General features: G+C 40.7%; 1 protein-coding gene across 2 annotated transcripts in view; it reads left to right on the top strand.

Moving 5' to 3' along the window:
- Window positions 1-21,623, top strand: part of KSR2 (kinase suppressor of ras 2) — a 1,474,574-nt gene that overhangs the window by 721,973 nt on the left and 730,978 nt on the right. For both annotated transcript variants that reach the window (XM_085636251.1, XM_085636250.1), the window contains one exon: window positions 21,330-21,399. In XM_085636251.1, coding sequence (XP_085492377.1) covers window positions 21,330-21,399 — 70 coding nt within the window. The remainder of the gene's footprint in view (window positions 1-21,329; window positions 21,400-21,623) is intronic.

Raw genomic sequence — 21,623 nt, 5'->3', positions numbered from 1 at the left:
CAATCCCCTGAGCACTACCCATACAATCCTCTAACTGCCAAGAGAGTACTCATTCACACCTCAATCAAAAAAACTATAGGTTGCATGGACATTATAGTTCAAAATTAGCATTTTAAAATTCTCTGAAATTCACTGAAAAAACGATAGGTCTCAGAGACGTTATAGTTAGAAATTAGCATTTAAAAAACCTTAGAAATTCACTGAAAACCATAGGTTTCAGGGACGTTATAGTTAGAAATTAGCATTTGAAAAAACTTAAAAATTCACTGAAAAAAACCATAGGTTTCAGGGACGTTATAGTTATTTGGACATTTCACTCATACAAAACCAGAGCAATTCGGCCGTTATAGTTAGTTCAGCTAACTATAACTCATGCCCCCGCAATGCACTGCTGATGACGTCACTTATTATATCATTCATGACATGGTCAGTGACATCAAAGTGTATTGAAGAATGAGTGGGTGAATAAGTGTTTGAATGGATGACTGTCTGTATAAGTGAGTAATTAAACGTGTCTTAGTGAATGCATGGGTTAATCACTAAACTATGTAAATGTCTGTATCAGTCTGTCAGGTGGTGTGTAAGCAGTTGCATGGGTTAGTGAGTAGCTAAACGAGTGTCTATATGGGTTATTGATTGGTTGTCTGACTATCTGTATGGGTTCCTGAGTGTCTGTGTGGGTGGGGGGGTGTGACTCCATGCATGGATGTGTGAGTGGATGATTCACTGGGTGTATGGGTTCAAGAGTGCATCTGTGAAGAGCTGTGTGGGTGAGTGTGTGTATGGGTGTGTTGGTGATTGACTGGATGTCTCAGTGGTACATGTGTGAGGAACTACATATGTGAAAGGCAGTATATGTGAGTGTTGGAGTATATAAATGAACTATATGTGAGAGTGAGTGATTGTGAGAGTGGCTGTATGGATGAGTGTGTGGTTGTATCAGTGAATGTATAAGATAGTAAGTATGTGTTTGTGTCTGTATGAATAAGTGAGCTTGTTTTTGTATAACTGTATAGGTGAGTAAATGTGATTGATTTTTTGCATGACTTACTAGGTGTGTGAGTAATGCTATGGATGAGTGGCGGTGTGTCTGTATAGGTGTATGAGTGCATATAATAATACTGTACTGATGAGTGACCGCATGTATGAGTGACTATGGGTGAATGAGTAGATGTGTGTGTAGACCTAGGAATCTGTGAGTGGGTATGTAGTAATTGGTATTGGTCTGTCTATGGTTTCGATGATGGTAGTCTGTATTTCACAGTAGGTGTATCAAAGGTTATATTAGGGTGTGAGGAGGTGCAACAGATTATCACGTGAATGATGTCATCAGTGATGTCATTTGAGATGTCATCAGTGATGTCACTGACCATGTCATGAATGATGTAATACGTGACGTCATCAGCAGGGCATTGCGGGGGCGCGAGTTTTAGTTAGTTGAACTTACTATAACAGCCGAATTTCTCTGGTTTTGTATGAGTGAAATGTCCAACTAACTATAACGTCCCTGAAACCTATGTTTTTTTCAGTGAATTTCTAAGGTTTTTTTAAAAGCTAATTTCTAACTATAACTATAACGTCCCTGAAACCTATGGTTTTGTCAGTGAATTTCTAAGGTTCTTAAAATACTAATTTCTAATTATAACGTCCCTGAAACCTATGTTTTTTGCAGTGAATATATATATATATTACCTACTGGCGGTCGCCAGTAGGTAGTTATAGTTAGGACCACGTTTCCATAGGAAAACCTCAACATTCTATTTTGAATAACTTTGGCGCCGGTCGACGAATCCTCGCGAATTTCTCAAAATAGGTGGGGCGCTACGCTCCGCTCCTACCCTGAAAGTCTCGGGGGGATCCGTCAAGCGGGGGCTGAGATAAAAGGGGGGTCCCAATATATATATATATATATATATATTGTATATATTTGCTCAATATTCTTATATACAACTGAAGGCAGACTTGCAGTTTTTAATGAGACTTCACCACAAAACACAAATAAAATAAATACTCAAGAATTGAAGCAAATCGATACCAAAAACCCAGTGGCAAGATGAGAAAATACATGTTGCTGAACAAACTGCACCAGGATGAAGCTTGTGATACAATCCTCAAGGCAACATGCTAGAAATTAAATTGCCATAGAAATGACTACTCATTCAACTATCTCCTGTCACTTTACAAGCTACTGCTCAGGAAAGCAAAGCATTTGAAAGAAAAATGAATTCCCTCAAACTGCAGCCATAGCTAGGATGCTCACCTTGCCTTTTTACTGTTCAATAAAAACATTTCTTCTGGAGCCATCAGGTGTCTATATTTGTTTTTCAAGTTGCTGTAGGAAAATTAGCATACTGCATCGTCTTTTGAAACTCCCAAAAGACATAATGGCTGTTTTAATTGGGCAAAGGGGCACTTTAATGCTGGACCATTATGATCAAATTCAATAAATGTACTGGTCAAATAATTAGTTAATTATCTTTTGTAGATTTTTCTGAAATAATCTTATTGGGCAAAGTGCTTCATCTGCTTTAAGAGGGATAATTGGACCCACGCCACCTTGGTCTTCCTTGCAATATATTGCTTGAATGAGGAATTTGTGTAGTGGATGAATACCAGTGATACTGCATTATCTGTCAGTGGGTGAAATGGATGGGGAAACCTGGGAGGATTACGTTAGAAAGTCAGGCTAGAATCTGGGAATGCTTGGTGCTGTTGGCAAACCAAAAGGATAACTATCCTAATTCACTAGCATTGGATCTGCGTGTTTTATTGGCATGAATGTAGAAGTTAAGGCATACTTTGCTGCTGTGTCCATAGAAAAAGAAAGAAGCAGGTGAGGGAACATCTTTATGCACAAAGAATATTTTCAGAGGATTATTGCTCACATTGATGCAAGGAAATCAGTTTGAATGTTTAGACATGCAGCATGTCTACATCCATGCATTGCTGGAATCCCTCCTTCACATAAACCATGCCACATGCTTTGGTCCCATAAGCCAACTGTGAGTTCAAAATGTTCCCATTGACCTAATTTGGCAAAAATAAATTTCCCAAAATTGATGATGGGCATTGGAGTCACTTTCAGGACTCTCAATTTCTGTAACCTGTTGCTTCTTGGTTGGCTACTTAAATGGAGCTCTATAATCTCTACAAAGACATATTTCTGCAATTCACCTCTCTAGCATGTTAGGCATCACGCATGGCAGGCTTGTGGGTGTAAGTCATACAAGATCTAACCCATGTGCTTCAGTGAAGAGGATTCCTTGAATCGTTATCTTCAAGCTAATGATTTTAAAAACAGTTAAAAGTGAAAACACATGAAGGAAGATTACAAATCTGCTTTATTTGTAGAGTTTTGGACGGGCCATACTTGGAAAATAACTGCACTCATATGAGAGGGAAGACTATAGTAGGTATGGCCAGTATTATTTTCCAATTTTCCCTATAGAGATATATGTTTGCTTGAAAAATAACCTGCAATGACAAATCTATTAGCATGTTAAAGCAGCTTCAAATAAATTAAGTATATGTCTTTAGAAAAGAGAAACAGATCTCTTCCGCCTGAACCCAGATAACTGACTTGGTTTGAAGATGCGCTACTTTAATGCCGATATGGTCGGAGGGATGTGCTCGTGATCACGAAATACTATATGCAAATTATTTCATATTCAGGCGAAGGAACTGATGTGGATATTTTAATAATTGCCAGTTACATTCTGTCTTTCTTATTTCTACGAGGGATAGTAAATTGGGACTGTAATAACAAAGTATGAGAAACATAACTCGTATGCAATTCCTTACGCTTTCTGCCAATGCTTCATACGGAATGCAGCTTGGCATGAAAAAAGTCAATGAGCAGTTGACCTACTGTATACATCATCTCTTGCAAAAGCACAGATGTTTGCAACTTTCAGCCAGTGAGTCAGTGAAGCATCTTGTCTGCTTTACAAGCGGAAAGATTGATGGCAGTGACAGTTGTATGCTCTCTGCCTGCCCTTGTGTCATTGCTTTCGTGCTGCAAGTAGCTCCATTCCTCTATTTTGCATGCAGATTTGATTTTCCTTTTACATCAAGCAAGTTAGTAAGTAGCATAGAAGTGTGCAAATAGGGAGTCAGTATTTTCTTAGATGGGCTTTACATCCATGTTCATGTTCTTTTTGATTTGCAGTACCTTTTTTCTCTTGTTTCCCAATCTAATTTGTGTGCTTTATTTATTAAAAAACATTAACTTGTAACAGCATATACTAAGACAACAAACATTCTCTTGAGATTTTGGGAGTTTTATGAGAAATGTATTCCAGTGAGAGAGCAAAGGTTAGTTGCCAACTTTACAACTAGGCAACTATTGGCATGATTAAAGAAAAGGCCCATCCTGGATGGGGCTCATGTAGACTCTATTTCATAAGAAAGGAATGTGTGTAATAATAGGACTTTGACCACGTTATATCCATCTGCTATGGTCTTCTTAAAATGAATATTGCAACATCTTAATGAATGGGCTTGTTGTATTGACTGTATCTCCATACAGCCAATCATTTTATGGCTGCAAGGGTTGAATAGGCAGAGTGCCTTTAAAAAACTCAATTTGTACCGGTAGTTGCTGGTGGGCAGTTAAAATTGCTGATCACTCTAAATTACGCACCTTTTCGTACTTCCTCTCAATGTACCATACAGATAATGTTAAAAGTTCACTTGCTGTTATAGATTCAAGCATGCAGGGACTTATTTAGGAAAACATTTTTGAACACGTACAGTAGTAAACCAGAAGTACTAGTTCACCTACTTCAAAATGCTGTTCACATGTCTCCAGCTGGAGATATTTGCTTATACCTGCCCTACATCTTGTGGGTGCAAATCTCCACCATGAGTGTGGATAATTTGACACGTCAAGGTCTCGATTTTAGGTGTAAATGTGGGAGTGGTAAGAAGGAATTGTAGAAGCACCAGGAATATTTAATACTAAATTAATAGAGTTAAGAGAAAGTCTAGGAGGTGTTTAGAGAGGGACATGCAGCTACCAAAAACTACAGTAGTACTACTTTTAAAAGTAGCTCAAATATACTCCAACCAAACCTTGGAGTAAGTCAACCACCACACATGGTGAGCACTCTTATAGAAATCAGTGGATGCAGGGAATAACACTAGCGCCACATATGGACATATATTAAAATAAAGATATTTTGTAAAATATAAAAGTACACGCAATAGAGAGTACATATTGCAGGAGCACTTCATCACATTCCACACTCCTGCTATTTCCAGGATGGGGGAGTAAACAGTCTGTAGTCCACCACTCCATTAAAAGTTAGTAATTTTTACATCATCAACAAACACACACAGACTGCCCACACTAGAAAGCAAGACACCAACCCTAAAACTTTTTTAATCATGTCATGTGATTGTCTTTGTTGTCTTGCCCCTCATTTGTGTGCACAAATATGTGAAGGAGAGATAGAAGATTTACAGGCAGAGGATCTACATCCTTGGCATTTCCAGAGAATCAGTCATTGCTAGGTCCTGCTTGTCATCTGATGCAGTCTTTGACACGATTGCAAACAGTAACCAGGTCCTCTATTGACCTACAGTTCATGCCCAGGCCAGCTCTATATTGTCAAGATACTGACTGCACTCCATTTGCGGGCCACTGGATCTTTCCAGGGAGTTAGTGCGGACATCACTCTTGGGCATGTAATGCTGTTATTGTTTGCGTATATGTATATTCTTGTTGATTGTTTGAACTTTTTTGTTATGTAAAGGTCCCTGATGTACTGTTTGTGCTGTATAAAATGTCAAAAATAAAATAAGTAAAATCTCACATGGAAGCCAATCATACTGCTCGTGACAGGTACTGAAACACATCACTAGCCTAGTGCACATGGTGATCGCCATGCCACATTCAATGGCAGAAAACTCACAGTTGTCAAGAGAATTCTCTGCTACTGCCCACTTTCAACTGGCATAAAGTACTGTTGGTTGCACACATGTGGCACTTCAGCCACCCTGACACAGGAAACATAATTTCTGCTGTAGACACAGCATGTAAGCTGTCTGCCATACCAGGGACTGCTTCACTGCTGAGTACACTACATTTCTGTGCACATATGACAGCTCCATTTATGACAGTCACATCTTATATTGGTTGCTCGTGGTTACACTCAAACTAAGATTGCATCTTTAAATAGGTGAAGGTATCACAAACATAGTCCCATATAACTTGACCACATCAAAGTACACACCCACTATAATAATGTTCACTGCATGCATTTGTGTAAATTATGTATTACAATTTGTATCACACTACATTATAACATTCATTATTTGTCTATCTAGTAGGTGATGAAGGCATACCCTCCGTCCCCATCTTCTCACCACCTTCCAGTGTTGTACCACACAACCTCCATTAAGATGCAATGCCTTTTTATTATCCTCAAGTCACAGTTCAGATGTCTTGACAAAAAGGGGGGTGAAGAATTGCTCCAGTAATCTCCAGAAGTAGTGTGCAGGATCAGTTTGGCTTTTTGTGTGTTGGACATTATTGACATCTGAAGAAGCTTACATGGAGACATGCTCCTGAATTATAGTCCCATCTATGTAACTGGCTTGGGTTACAGAACTGAAGTCATGGTCTGCAGGCGTGTGACCAATTAGAGGCCTCATTTCTCAGCGGAACTGCTAGTTTGTTTGATGTATCACAGGGGTTAGACAGTGTTGAGTCAATGATGAATGATGGACTATGACATCTTTACATACAGCATAGTGAGACTTCACTATTGAAACACCATGATGCCATATCCAACCTAGCAAGGCCTAAATATAATATGCATTCACTAACACATTACTCACTCATATATTAATTGATTAAATGTTATGACTAAATGCATCATTAAAACACAATAACATTTTCATTGCATACACATCTTCATTAACAAATAGGTTTAAATGTATTTACTTTTTATCTAATTTCATTTTTTAACTTTAGGGATGCTTTTAATGTGTTGCCCTTTTCATTTACTATAATCCCTATTTAATCTGACTACCTACCGGAGTTCTCCATCTCAGCTCAGATCCAAAGCACAGGTGGAGAACTCTGCCGTTGGGGTGAGGTTCTCCACCTACTGCAACAAAGAGAATATTATAAAAAAAGAACAGGAGGTAGTCCATCCCTGAGCCATGCGATGAACACCTAACAACCCATTTCCATCCTGCTTGTCCTTTGACTCCTGATATTGTACAAATGACTGAGCATCATGAGGAAAGTGCCCCCACTTTCTCACAAAAAAAAATAAAACCAACCTATTGGTGAGGGGTCTTCGGGAAGCATCCTTAGGTTTGCAGGTGCCTGAGATCCCAATTAACAGATGTTCCTATTTTTAAGTTGAATCACCTGCCTCCCCCACCTAGTTCAATCCACCTTTGTAGACTCATTTCCTGTTTATTTAGCCATGCCTTTTCATTGACATACTACTTTTGTCTTAGAATTTTTCAATTCAATATAGTTCCAAATGTATACTTCTATTGTAATATAAATTGTTTAAACATTTTAAAGTAGTTTTGTACATAATTTTAATATGAGTGTGGGGATATTTACAAATGAATGTGATTGAGTGCCTTTAGGGTTATTGTTAAATGTTTCAGAGTCAGTATTACATTATATTACATGATTTAATACATACATATAATATCTAGGAACACAAAAGATGACATGCAGGTCAAAGCTAAGGGCGTGTGAAAACATAGTAAATAATGCGCAAAATAAAATTGTTTCCAAATAGAAATAAACATTTAGGATCGTTAATTTTTTTACAATTGAAGTTTGTTTTGTGAGTATGGGTGACTAAGGGTTAGAGACATTGTTCATGGGGTCGTTGGTTGCCCACACATGAGATAATATCAACATATCCAGCTATGCAACACTGGGCAAGCAAAGTTTGAGTTTGTGATTGTAGAGTTGGAGCTGGTGGGTTTGTGGGTGGTCCATGAGGACTGGGGTAGGATTTGTAGAGGGTGGGCCTTTCAGGTTGCTGTAGTTTCCCAGTTGACTAAGACATATGTACAACCTTCCTAGATGTACTTTCTTGAAGAATCAAGCCGGTGGCTTCCATAAATAAAATGTGCAAGAAACTACTGAACATAAGGACAGAGAGCAGGACCGAAACTCCTGTAGAACATCAACACCGGTCTCCACCCAATTATGATATTAATCTGAAAGATAGGCTCACTATTTTGCTGATATAGCACTGATTATATCTGGTTCTGAAAGACTTTTGTTATACAGATTTCCCAAAACAGTGGATTTTGGAAGCTATACTGATTATTTGCATGATCACAGAATAAAGAAGGCTGATAAGGTCCCTACAGTGTATCTTGTGTACTGTCATTTCTTTCCGCTTATTCACATTTTCTGATGTATTGAAAGAATAAATTCAAAATCTAGGTTTTCTAATAGACATGAGCAATGCATTGGAGAAATGGAATTTCTAGGCACATTTTCTCCAGCATCAAAACACCATGTACAGCGTATGCTTCCACATCTACTACTGGACCAGACCAGTGCAGTTTGGAAGATGTAGCTCTTTTCGCTTGGGTACATCAAATCACTTTGACGCGTAATAAAGGCTGTAGGGAAGCCTTTCAGAGTGGAAACTGACAACTAAGCTTCCCTTGAGGGCGAGTCCAAATTATGATGGCTGTATCTTCATTCCTAAAAAAAAGTGCATTGCTGTGACGAGGTTCACATGAATCAGTTGTCTATCAGGGCACAAACTTGTACTTGATGACCAAAAGTTGAACCAATGAAGAAAGAAAAAAAAGAGCTCCATATACAAAGCGTCGTGAATGTCGATAGGTGTCTTAACCCCTTCAGTGCCCATGACGAGATAGTCTCGTCATGGAGCGCGGTTGCGCTGTGCCCATGACGAGACTATCTCGTCATGAACCCCGCCCGCTAATTCAACGCCCGGCACAGGGCGGGGAAAGGGCGGGGCACAGAAGGGGTTAATTGAGGCGTATGTACCATCACTGGATTTGAAAAAGGTCTGAAAACAGCAATAACATGACCATCGAATCAGAATAGAAAACATATTCTACTTTGATCCACTTTTTGCCAAAACGCTAGAATGTTTCTTTATTTTCATTGCAGATTACCAAGACAGCATGATAGATGAAAAGTTGGTTTGAGACTCAGAGAACAGACGTGTGTTCACACTATGGCCCTGACTTAAAGTTTGACCGACGAGTTACCTGCCACAAACGTGATGGCTATCCCGTGCGACTTTTATAAGTGCCACAGGATACAAAGCACTTGATATGGGGGGGGGGGAGGGATACCCGCCACGTTTGTGACGTAGTATCAGTCCGCCAAACTCTAAATCAAACCATATGTCTTCGTTTCACAGTAATTAAAAGCCAACAGTACCTTATCATTATACCAATAGGAATATTTTCCTATGATGCCCTCAACAAATAACTATATAGCTAAGATGCCCTGGCGTTTTGAGTAAGCGCTCTGGGGCTGGCCTCACACACCTGCTACGGAGAGGTTGAATACCCTCACGCATGATTAGCGCCCTATGAAGACACCTCAACATAACATAACAAGGGCAGCAGGATGAAGGGCACAGCTTCCTTTTGCTGTTGTTTCTGCAGTAGATGCTGGTTCTCTTCTCGTCCTAATTAAAGATGCCACTAGATAACACAGCGAAAGCGCCTATTTCATCTCCCCAAACATTTTTCAGTAGCCAGTTGGTTAGACCTAAAACCACAGCGGCAGAGAAGCAGGTTCAACGTCATGGCCTAATATTCTAATTTGCATTTGGCATTGAATAATTCATTTTCCTTGGTCATGAAAGAACACAGTCAAAAAAGCTATTGTGATATTGTTTTGTGATGTCGAGAGTGGAATGTTTCCTTCTTTGCTCTGCCTGTAGCCTGTGTTGAAATGCAATTGGCTTTAAATGTAGCAAAATAGATCTTTGAATACTTGGAGGGGAAAAAACTGCATTAGACAATGACATGATGGTGTGATTACCAGGCTACACTCAGGCACTCGGTACGAGTTTATTAGCAAAGCCCTGCTGGCGCTCATAAACATGAGCTGTATAGCAAATGTGAGGCTATTTTAGGACTCTCTTATTTCCTGGATTTAAGGTTACACCAGCAAACGCCAGATTGCAGGCTCAAAAGAAAAGAAAATGACCCCCACTCATATGGTGTGGGGACTTTGTGTTTTTTTTATATCCCTCCCAACCCTATTTTACCTGGGTCTGGCTGACAAAAAAAGGCATATCATCATCCACCCTAAATATGGTGGGCAGTGGACCGCCCTCCCTCTAATGGCCCCTACTCCTTCAGGTCGTCTGTGGAAGCTTTCTCCCGGGGCCTGTGTCTAGATGAGGCGGGCCGACCAAGAGGTTGGTGGGCAGGAAGTACCTTGTCCCCCATACATTAAATCAGGACCAAAATGTACATCCATGTGCAGGTCTTTAAGGTTGAGATCTATCTTAAGCTGTAAATCTAATGGTGGTGTGAATTAAAGGCAAGCTTTTTGAACCACTCCAGTCATCCCCTTTTTGCATCACTGCTGGAAACAGCAGGATAAGATGCCTGTGCTAGGGTGGTGGAAGGAGAAACAGGTGGATGGGTTTTATCAAACAGATTGCAGATTTTTCAAATGAAAAATGTAATTGAAGGAAAAAGCAGCTGTAACCATGACACACGACTTGATTCTCAGCTATTCATGGATAATCAATGATATTTTTAGCGCTAAAGTCAGTGATGTCATCGCCATGGAAGTCAGTCTGAAGTCTGTACAGTTGAGAACAGTTTCATGAGGCAGACTGCGCTAAATTGTTTCCCAAAGATAAGCTAAATATATTGTAACTGATGAGCGTTTTATACCATCTCAATCCATATTATGACACAATTCCCTTACCCGGTGCCTTGTCTCTTGTATTATGTATTATGGCAGGTTTCTGCACACACTTATCAGGGGATTAGGGGCATTTTTGGAGAGTTACTGTGTTTTTGTGTATGTTTGGGAGGGCCTGCTTTTCCCAGTTGCATGGCGTCAGCATTCCTCTTCCTCTTGCAATAAAGAAAAAAAACCACGATATTTTCACCTTCCCCCAGTTCTCTCTCTTCTCGCTCCTCCATTTATATCCCTCACAGCCGTCTGAATCGCTTTATATCTCCTTTCAACCTAGTCCAGCTTACCACCACATGATCTGTGGGCTGTCAACCTCTACAAAGCGACTTTTTTGAGCAGTACACAGTCGAGAACTCTGTGTAGTTGCAATGTACATTCTCACTGTCCCAAAACACTGTCGGGCATAGTTATGAAATTAGTGGCGCAGGGCAGCAAGTCACCTTGCTGTGCCGCCTTGCGTCCCTGGGAGAGGGCAGGAACGCACCATATTTATCCAATACTACGGAGTGCGCCCGCCTGCAAGGGGATGTCTGGGGGGGGGGGTCCATAGGACCCCCTTTACACTCTGCAAAGGGCTGCTCTCAGGGGGCGCACTAACAGTGCACCACCTTTTAGGCGGTGCACTGACAGCTTCTTTGCCTCTGCGCCTGCATCTGTAATACGGCACAAGTGCAGAGGCAAATGGATTACCTTATGTTTATGGGGCATGCCCCCATGCAATTGAGGGAACACTGCCTGAAGATAGCCCTGGCGCTTTAGGTGCGCCAATTCTATCAGTATTTCAGAAGGGGTTGCACAAGCGTCTGCGTCCCCTTCTGTAAAACCACAGTGCCCAGGGGCATGCAAAGTGGGCGCAAACGCCCATTGCACCCTCGCAACACTTATGTAATTCTTCCCCCCAGTCTTTTCTTCAGGCTTGGTATCTGGGGCGCTGAAATGCCTATTTGTAAGTGTGTGGGGTCTCTGGGTAGTGGAGCAGGACAAAGGCACCTGGAAGTATAACAGTTTTATTCTTTGCATTTTGAGATTCCTAACTCCTTGGGATCGCGGCTCTGTTGCATTTAGCGCAAAGAGTGGATCGTAAGAAATAGGTGAGTAATTAAGTGAAACCCCATCCTTATTCTTGTGCATACACATTGTTAAGGTACTTTGAAACCTGATCATATTTCTTTATCGCACAAAGAGGAACTAGGTAGGGAAAGGATTTGGGGTCACCAACCTAATTGTATGTACGATGTCATGGTATTTTCTAGTTAACATTTTCATTTTTCAGGGCAGTCACTAGAGTGTTTTATATGTATGCCAGTGTTGATTAGCTTGACTGTACGTCACTGCGTGTTCAGTGTTGCATGTGACCATTATGGAAAATGTTACTGCTTAACTCTTCATTTTAATATTGCCCGATATATCTTCCTTAAAATGATCAAAACAGAACAAGGTTTTTAGCATTTTGTGTGTGGGGTGAATTTTTCTTCTGGAAACAAAATTTCGCTTTTAGTGCACTGTTTGTGACCAGCTGGGGACGAGGGCCTTGATAATTTACTTTAGTTATCTAATGTAGATGCAGAAAATTTAAATGTTAAATATGAATGAACTATCTAAAAATAAATACATTTGCACTACGGGTTCAAAGTAAGCACAATTTCGGAGAGGTGCCTCTTTGGCGTGCAGACTGCAGGAGTAGGAGAGAATGTGGCCAAATATGTGATGGCTTTGATAAAAGTTAGTTTCCACCTTCACGTTCCGTGTCCCTGTGAACGCTCGCATTAGAGATCAATTTAGTCTGCTATGTAATAAAAATATGTGACATCTAGAAATATGGTTGAAAGATCATTGAACTAGGTGTTAGTGATGCAAGAAGAACTGAGCATTATTGGCTTGCATCACAATCTAAAATGAGTGTGAGAACAAGCTGACTGTTTCAGGTAGGTGAGTCAAAGCATAGAAAACTTTTGAGACAGAAAGAACTTCAGGAATGCATCGAGCAATGCTGCAGGTTGGAAGTGTAGTGCAAATGGTGAGTTGTAAAGAATGTGCAGCGGTTAAGGCAACATGCAAATTGTGTAATAAAAAAGGGCATTCTATGTTTGACCTACTGCTAGGATAGAGAAGGAAACAGTTAAATGACAACTTTGAGTGGTGACCCCGCTGAAAATATATTGCAGGGGGTGGGTGGTGTCAGTGAGAATCTGAATATTGTACAGATTAACAATGTAGATGTGAAAATGGTGATAAATTCGGAAGCAAAATCGACTCTCCTCTCGAATCAAGTGTGTGTGGATACATTTGAATACGAGGTGTAACTGAAGAACCTGTTTTGAGGCCAGGGGTATATGGGTTAAACCCCTAAAGCTAGAATTTTTTTGAAACCAAAATTTAGTACAGAAGAAGACATTTGAAGGGAAATGTGTATGTCCCAGTAAATGGAGACAATGTTTATTTTGACCAGCCCAAAAAGTGTTGTGTAATTTATCATACTGATGTGGGCACATTTGTAGAGGTGACTAGTTTTTGGTGCAAAAAAACATATTTGTCGGACGATTTCTGCATAAATTACTTTTTTAAGAAAAAAGCAAAGCTAGGGCTTTTGTGAGCAAACTGAGCACATGGATACTCCATTCAAATATCTTCTTATGGGAAACTGCATAGTCAACAACTATGCACACAAAATTCTTCATCCATGTTCAGTTCCACTGGTTGGCTGGTATTCAGATCAATGATATAAATCAATTCCAATTTCTTTAGAGAGCTCTCCTAATCTCCTCCTCTGTTATTAGCTATAACTCTGTTGATACCAAAAAAGCATGCATCACTGTTACCATCATGCATTTCCACATAATGTCTTGCCACAGGGTAAGTTGGGTCTCCTTTTCCAGTGACACTCATATGTTCCAATACATGTTTTTTTACTGGGTAAATCCTAGTTCCCACATATTGCAACCCAAATAGACATTGGAGCGTAGTCAGAGTTACAGGTAATAGGTTTATCACACCCATTAGTAATGTGACCTCTCTAACATTTCTGCTTGTTCTACATGCTTTACATCTTCCACACTTAGTAAACCATTTGGAGGGTTTAACCAGTGACACATACTCCCTTCTTTAGCACAACTATGTACTAGGATGTCTCCCAGAGAATTCGATTTCTAGTATGTAACTGCTGGATATAGTGTAAGCTGTCTACCAATCACTTGATCTGCCTTTAATATCTTCCAGTGTTTAGCCATGGCCTTCCTGATATTCTCGCACTGTAGTTGGTAATAAATCTAACTATAACTGATTCCTGCATTCTTAATTCCTGTTTACCATCTGTTACCAATAGATCCTCCATGAATTTCGTTGTCACCTTCTCCTGTACTATCCTTTGTTTTCTTCTAGCTCCCCTAGATTTAAATCTTGTCAATATAGTGTACTTCTCCTGTTCATATAATAAGGGGATACTACAATTCCTCTTAGCTCTTAAGATTTTTCCGGAAGAGATACTTCTTCATAGTTTGTGGGGATGGGAGCTATACACATGCAGTATACTATTGCCTGCTGTTTCTGTCTGAAAAAGTTGAGTAACCAACATACCTTCCTTGAATTCTACTCATATATCCAGGAATTCTGAGGTGTCCGTACCCAGGTTGTATGTGAATGTCAAGTTTAATTCACTATTCTGAAGTGGACTCACAAAGACACGGGCTTCAGCCTGACTCAAAGCCCAAATGATGAATAAATCATCTATGTAACAGGTCCATAAAAGGATATGACTTGTTATGCCCTCATGTTCAGGGGACCTTACTACTTGCTCCTCCCATTAGCCTATATGGATATCTGGGTAGCTGAGGGCGAAGCAGCTGCACATTGCGGTCACAGACCTTTGGCGGTACCATTTGTCCTTGTCAGAAATTGAGGTTTCTGGATGGCAGAGTATACACCCTGTCTAAGCAGGAGCCACAATCCTAGGCAGGGTAAGTCAAATAAACACCCTAAATTAACCTGTGATCACCCTCTGGTTGCTTGGCATAGAGCAGTCAGGCTTAACTTGAGAGACAATGTGTAAAGTATTTGTGTTCACTTTAATTATGTTGACACAATGAAAAGACCACGGAAAGACTGAACACCAGTTTATGAAAATAGACAATATTTATCTAAGTAAAACAAGACTAAAACAACAAAAATACAATAAATGAAACTCAAGATATGAATATTTAATGATTAAATGCAAAAACAGTGCTTAGAAGTCATTAGCTGTCAAAAGGTTAGTTGAGGTCGCGAGGGACCAGTGCAAATCCAAACTTCAGGCCAACTGCAATAGAGGGCAGGCTGGCTACAGAATCCATGCAGGATCTGCTGAAAAAGTACCTTACATGGAGCAAAGCGTCAACGTTGAGATCACGATACGTCAGTCTTTTCCATGCAGTCGGGTCGATGTGTCAGAGTAGAGCCTCACAGATGGTGTCAAAGGATCAATGCTGCGTCATCGGTGAGCCTCGAAGACAATGTCAAAGGATAGGCGCTGTGTTGCTGTCGGACTTCACAGTTGGGCATTGGCCCTGCTTCGCCATCAGATGACACTGCGTCGGTTCTGATCCGCGTAAAGGGGCCACTGTTTCAATTTTTGAAGCCCAGGACTGGAGGGGGCATCTCAGGCAAGGGTAGGATTCACAGATTGAAGAGTCCAACAGCACCAGCAGAGTTGCAAGAAGTAGTTTGTGACCCTGAGACTTCAGAGAACAGGAGTAAACTCAACAAGCCCTTGGAGAAACCTAGGTTCAAGGATATAGAGAGCAGGTCCAGTCCCTGTCACTCCCAGGCAAGAAGCAGAAGGCCAATAAAGCAATGCAGGTAGCAAAGTGGCAGTCCCTCTTACAGCACAGCAGCTCTTCTTCCAGGCAGAATGTCTTGGGCCCAGCAAAGTTCCAATTTGGTGGTGTCAGGGGTCCAGTACTTATACCCAAATGTGCCTTTGATGTGGGGGACAATTCAAAGAGGCCTTTGAAGATCACAAGATCCCTGCCTTTCCTGCCCTGGCTCTAGACTCCCTACAGAGGGATATGCAGCTCTTTGTGTGGGACCAAGCACAACCCTATTCAGGTGCATGTGTAAGCCCTTCCCTCCCAATATACCTCATGAAGGCCCATTAGCCTGGTGATGGGCCATCAGGATGCAAATGTCACACCACTCCTCCCTTTGTGTGACTGTCTAGATGGAATGCACAAAGTCCAGCTGTCACCCAACCCAGACGTGTATTGAGAGACAGGCAGAGACACACAATTTTTAAATATGAATCACAAAGAGAGGGACTGGGGCTGGACAGGTCCAGCATAATTGCCCCTATGTAGGAATGGCAAAAACAAGGGTTTGCAGTTCCAAGGGGAAGCAGGGAAGGGGATACCAAAGAGGATAAGATGGGATTGTGTCCCAGGTGCCAGAAGGTTTTAAGGACGCCAGGGGGATCGCTCCTATTAGGAGCACGGGCCATCACACACCCCGGAAGGTGTCATGCTTCATCATCAGGCAGCTCCTCGTTGGGCCGACGCTGCAATGCCCAACGAGGCCCGTGAATTGGATCTTTGCCGGAGGTTTTTTTCTTTTTCCCAATGTGAAGTTTGAGGGGTGAAGGGGCATATGTGTAAAGAGTAATCTGAGTAGAAGTGGGAAGGTGTAAGTGAGATCTAAAAATAGCTATAGGGATCACACAGGATTCCTTTATTGGCTGGGTTCCTATGCTATGGTAAAAACAAGGACTGTAAGGTCGTAGCTAGAGATGGGGAATTACAACCTCTCAAGCTCAAATTGGTGTATGTGCAGTAAAGGGGGTCAACATGTTTCATGCCTATTATAGTCCAAGAGATCTTGGCCTTTTGTCAGGACCAAGGGTTTCCCGTCCACTCAAGTATAGGCATGTGCTTGTGAAGTACTGCACCCTAAAATTTGGACTGGTGATGTAGTCTAACATAAACAGATATACAAGGTACCTTCTGGCTACACCTAAAAGGAGAAGCTAATGGTCCCCAATTGACATCCGGGAAGCTCGCACAGTGGCGAGGGAAGGAGCTGCAATTAGTGCTCCTCAGGGTACAGGACCTACCCCACCTCCAGTTGTCACGGAAGGTACAGCACACCAGTACATGTCCTACCTTTTATGTACACTGCACCCAGCCTTGGGCCTACCTTAGAGGTGCCTTACATGTAGTAAAAGGGAAGGTTTGTGCCTGGCAAGTGGGTGCACTTTCCAGGTCACCATCGCAGTTTAAAACGGCACGCACAGACACTGGAGAGGCAGGCCTGAGACATGTTTGCAGGTCTACTCATGTGGGTGGCACAATCAGTGTTGCAGGCCCATTAGTAGCATTTGCTTTGTAGGCCCTGGGTACACAAAATGCACTTTACTAGGGACCAACCAGTAAATCAAATATGCCAATCAAGGATAACAAATCATAATTACAATTTACACAAGGAGCACTTGCACTTTAGCACTGATCAGCAGTGGTAAAGTGCCCGGAGTTCAAATACCACCAACAATGAAGTCCGGCATACAGTCAAAAATACAGGAGGCAGAAGCAAAAAGACAGGGCAAACCACGCCAAGGATGCCAGGTCTAACACAACCAATGAAGGATACTGTAGGCCTGCCCAGCGGGTTGATGGGGTCCTTATGTACCTTGGGCAAGAGGTAGGAACAGGGAACAACAGGTTTACCTGTTCTCAAGAACTGAAATTCATCTATGCTCAATAAGCTGCTGTCTCCCCAATCCTTCAAAAACTCTTGGTATTTAGTTAATGTGTGCCTGTATACCTCAGGTTGTATACATTCATAACAACCTGAGCTGTCTCAAAGCTTCATCATGATATTTTATTGCACCTCACAAAACCACATTATCCCCTTTTTCTGATGATTTAATAATAAATGAAGGATCCCGATCTAAAGAAATGCTTGTGTTCCTTTGACCTCGAGTCAGATTTGGGCACACAAAATATATTTTCTCACAAAGTATCTTTGATAGCTCTTGTATCATTATGTCATGAAAATGAAAGGTGTCTATAATGTTATGTGTCTTGCAAGGATTAAATTTGGATTACTCTCGGAAATGGCTGCCACTAGGTTTGTTATATTTTATATCCAGTTCTTTTAACAAGTCTCTCTCAGAAATTTCCACGTCCTCGTCTCCTCTCTCCAAAAGATACAAGTTTATAAAAGTGTCAACACCATTTATATAGAGATTCACTTTTTTCACATTAACAGTCTCAATTCCTCTAGTAGTATGACCTTGTAGGAGATGTGCCTTAAGTAATTTCAGTTTCAAAACAAATAAGAAAAGACCCACTCAAGTATTTGCATAATTAAAATGAGAGTCTGGGCAAATAGATAAACCCAACTCCAAACCTGGTTAATGATTCAACAACCTATTAACAGTCAGGTTCTCACCCTCTATGATTTCTTCTTCGTTGGTGTCCTGCCTGTCTTCCAATGAGCCCCCTGATTCGCCCTCTTGGTTCATTCGTCCAACCCTACTGTTTTCTCATTGTCTTTTTTCCTTCCTTTTCTTTTGCCCTCTCTGAGTATCTTGTCTGTTGGAGGAGCTGGAATTCACCTAAAAAAACAGCGGGATTAGTTCACATGTCACATGGCTCGAGGGGTATTCATTCACATTCGAACAAATATCACAGTCAGATTCTGAAGTAAACAGCTTCTGATATCTTAGTGTAGATCATCTCGGCATTTCATTCCACATGTGATTATATTTCCTTACAAAGTTTAATATACAACCCTCTGCATAATCTTTCATGTTTCTCAAAAACTTCCTTTCTTTTTCTCTTTGGACTCTTCCTCATATTTCGACAATCTTACTTTCATTTTTGCAAGAAAAGTTTCGATCATTTCATGGTCCTCATACCCATCATTTTCTTTTTAAAGCTGCTCCAGGGAGTACCTTTTATTTTTCATTTCCATACGGGCATATTTCAGCAGTTACTCAATCATCCCATTACTGGTTGTGACTGTCAATAAAGCCCACTCTTCGAATAGTTTTGGATTTGGGTTCTCATATGTTGTAACTATAAGACTTCGTAGTCCTCTGGGTACTCTCCCCACTTGAATGTAATTTTCCAGGAAAGCCACTTCCCACCATCCGTTTCCTTCTTTTTGCTCAGTTTCTCATGCTCAAACAAGTTTTGTTGAAGGTTCATATTCATACTACCGGTACCTGTCAGTCCTCTTGTTTCATTCCCTTCAACAATTACTGTTGTTTACACAAACATATGAGCCGCCACCTTGTTTCTTTTCTTTCAGATGTCCTCCAATACGCCCGTTTTCCTGTTTCCTGTATTTAACAGGAACACCCATTAAACATCCTGCTGCCGGTGGAGCATCTGCTCCAGATAGACACTCCCTGTTTGTACCAAGTGGGCTCAACACAGCCTCTTCATGTCTTTGGAGAGGTGGGAGCCGCGTTAATTTTTGTGCACCACTATTCTGCAAGGATGGCTATGTCCCCCAATGATACTGGTGCTCTCGCTACCTAATAAAGGAAACTCTGGCAACCAGGATGATGTTCTCACAGGCATAACTTATTCAGGCAAGGCTTGACGCGTTTCGACAGTTCACCTTTGTCGCGATGAACAAAGTGTCCCACTTCCCAAATATAAAAGAGTTATACGTGCAAAAACATAAAAGAAAAACTTCAGTCTGCTGTCAAGTCTGTCTTTTTTCTTTTTCTTTACCAAAACATTAATTTCTAATAGTTATACAACAAGGTAAAACTACCCAAATAACAATTTATCTCCTTTTTACCATTCTAGATATAAAAAACAGACTCCTATATTGATGAGTTTGTGAACCACTGTATCTTACATTGAAAGTGAAAAGTGATCAGATGTAGCATCTAGGAGAAAACTAATCATGATTCAGTCCAATGTGGCACTGCTCTATTCGCTCTAGAGATTGATCATATTGTGCCTGATCAGTCACCCAGTAACGCAAATGTAAATTAGATATAAAAAATACTTTTTAGTAAAGCACTACCCATCCAATCCCACATTAAGCCCAAACCCAACCAAAAAAAAACAAAACATATTTTAGAATACATATTCAGATATCACACCCCTTTGGCAACCAGCAATTTGGTCTCTGTAAATGTGTTTTATGTAGTCCTAGGCAAATTTAAATATTTGCCTTTTCAGAAGTTATCCAAAATGCCCAAAACATTATGGGGCTTATTGCAATTTTGGTCGGAGTTGCCTCCGACCGACATCGCCACCGTCTCTGGACTCACTGACCTCCAATCTGCTGTCCCAACACCGCAATTGCGATGCGACCACACATGCTGCGGTCGCAAGCTCCCATTTCTCTATTGAAGCTTATGCTGCAGTCACAAACTGCCAACAGCAAAGCTCTCATACAAAAATTGGAGTTTCTGTAAATCCTTGCACTGCGTGGCAGGCACCTCATGGTATTTGGTGTTAACAGTTGTAATGTAAAATGCTGGAAAGTTTTTGAGATTACACTGTCCTAAATTCAATTTCACCCAGGCCTTGTTTTATGTCAAAAGACAACGAGGCCTGCTGTTTTTTTCATTCTCCGAATCTTGATTCGAGCATACATAATTGGGGCACCTACTTGTGTGACATTTACGGGGAACAATCCAACAATGACACAATAAATCAATGAAATCTCATGCTTTGTATTGAAGTAGAGTGTGATGTATGTCAGGATTTTCATTTGAATTATACAATTTTTGTATCACTTTGGACACTTGTGATTAAAAAGACAGACACAATAAAATAAAACTTCTATGTTAAGGACTTTTATTAGACCTTGTAAATTAATCCATAACCTCCTCTTTCATCACTCAAAAGCCCTAAACCTCTGTTTTCTTACTGTGGAAAGCTGGCCAACTAAGGTTTATTCAGACCCGTCATCAGTTAAATAATTAGACATGACTAAATATTGGTCAAACTGGTTACTTTATAACATGATTCCCTGAAGCCAACACTAGTTTGGTGTTATATAACTTATATGTATACCTTGAGTAGCCCAGACAACTTGTGACACATACACATTATTCATAAAAGGACTCAGGGATGGTACTTAAGGCAATCTACAGTTAATTGTTTAGGAAAGATGTGAAGTTTTCCATTTTGAACTGTTAGAAGGAACTTCTCCACTGCAATGTTATACATTGCTTGGCAACCCACTATCTTGCTTTGTGGCATAGGATGCTACAGCACTGTTTCTACAGTGGCAAACATTGCTTCTACAATGCAGAGATGCGTGGCTTCCCTTGCACTGTTACCACAGGATGCTTTATTTGTGCTTTTCCATTAGCACTTATTTTTCTACATTACCATGATGTTTACTTTCCATCAATGTCTTTGTTGATTTAGAATATCTGATCTATGTCTTTTGATTTATCTTCTAGACACACTATCAGTGCCTCGATGGTCCCCACAGATTCCGCGGAGAGATTTGGGAAACTCTATAAAACACAGGTAATTTGAGTTTATACATTTTTGAGTCACAATTTTTTATGCACAATAAAACGTAATCTGAATACATGTAGCCGTTTTTTGCAGATGCAATGGATTGCCTACCTAACATATTTTAGATTTCTTGTTTGATTTACTCTTTTGTTTGTCTTGGCCAATGAAGAACTAAAGTATTTACAATCACCCACTAGAGAAACAGGAAGCTTAGATCCCATAGTGAAATTGCA

The sequence above is a fragment of the Triturus cristatus genome, chromosome 11 (assembly GCF_964204655.1).
Source record: "Triturus cristatus chromosome 11, aTriCri1.1, whole genome shotgun sequence".
NCBI lineage: Eukaryota > Metazoa > Chordata > Amphibia > Caudata > Salamandridae > Triturus > Triturus cristatus.
The sequence above is the reverse complement of the archived record's forward strand: the minus strand, read 5'-3'. Positions and strand labels throughout refer to the sequence as shown.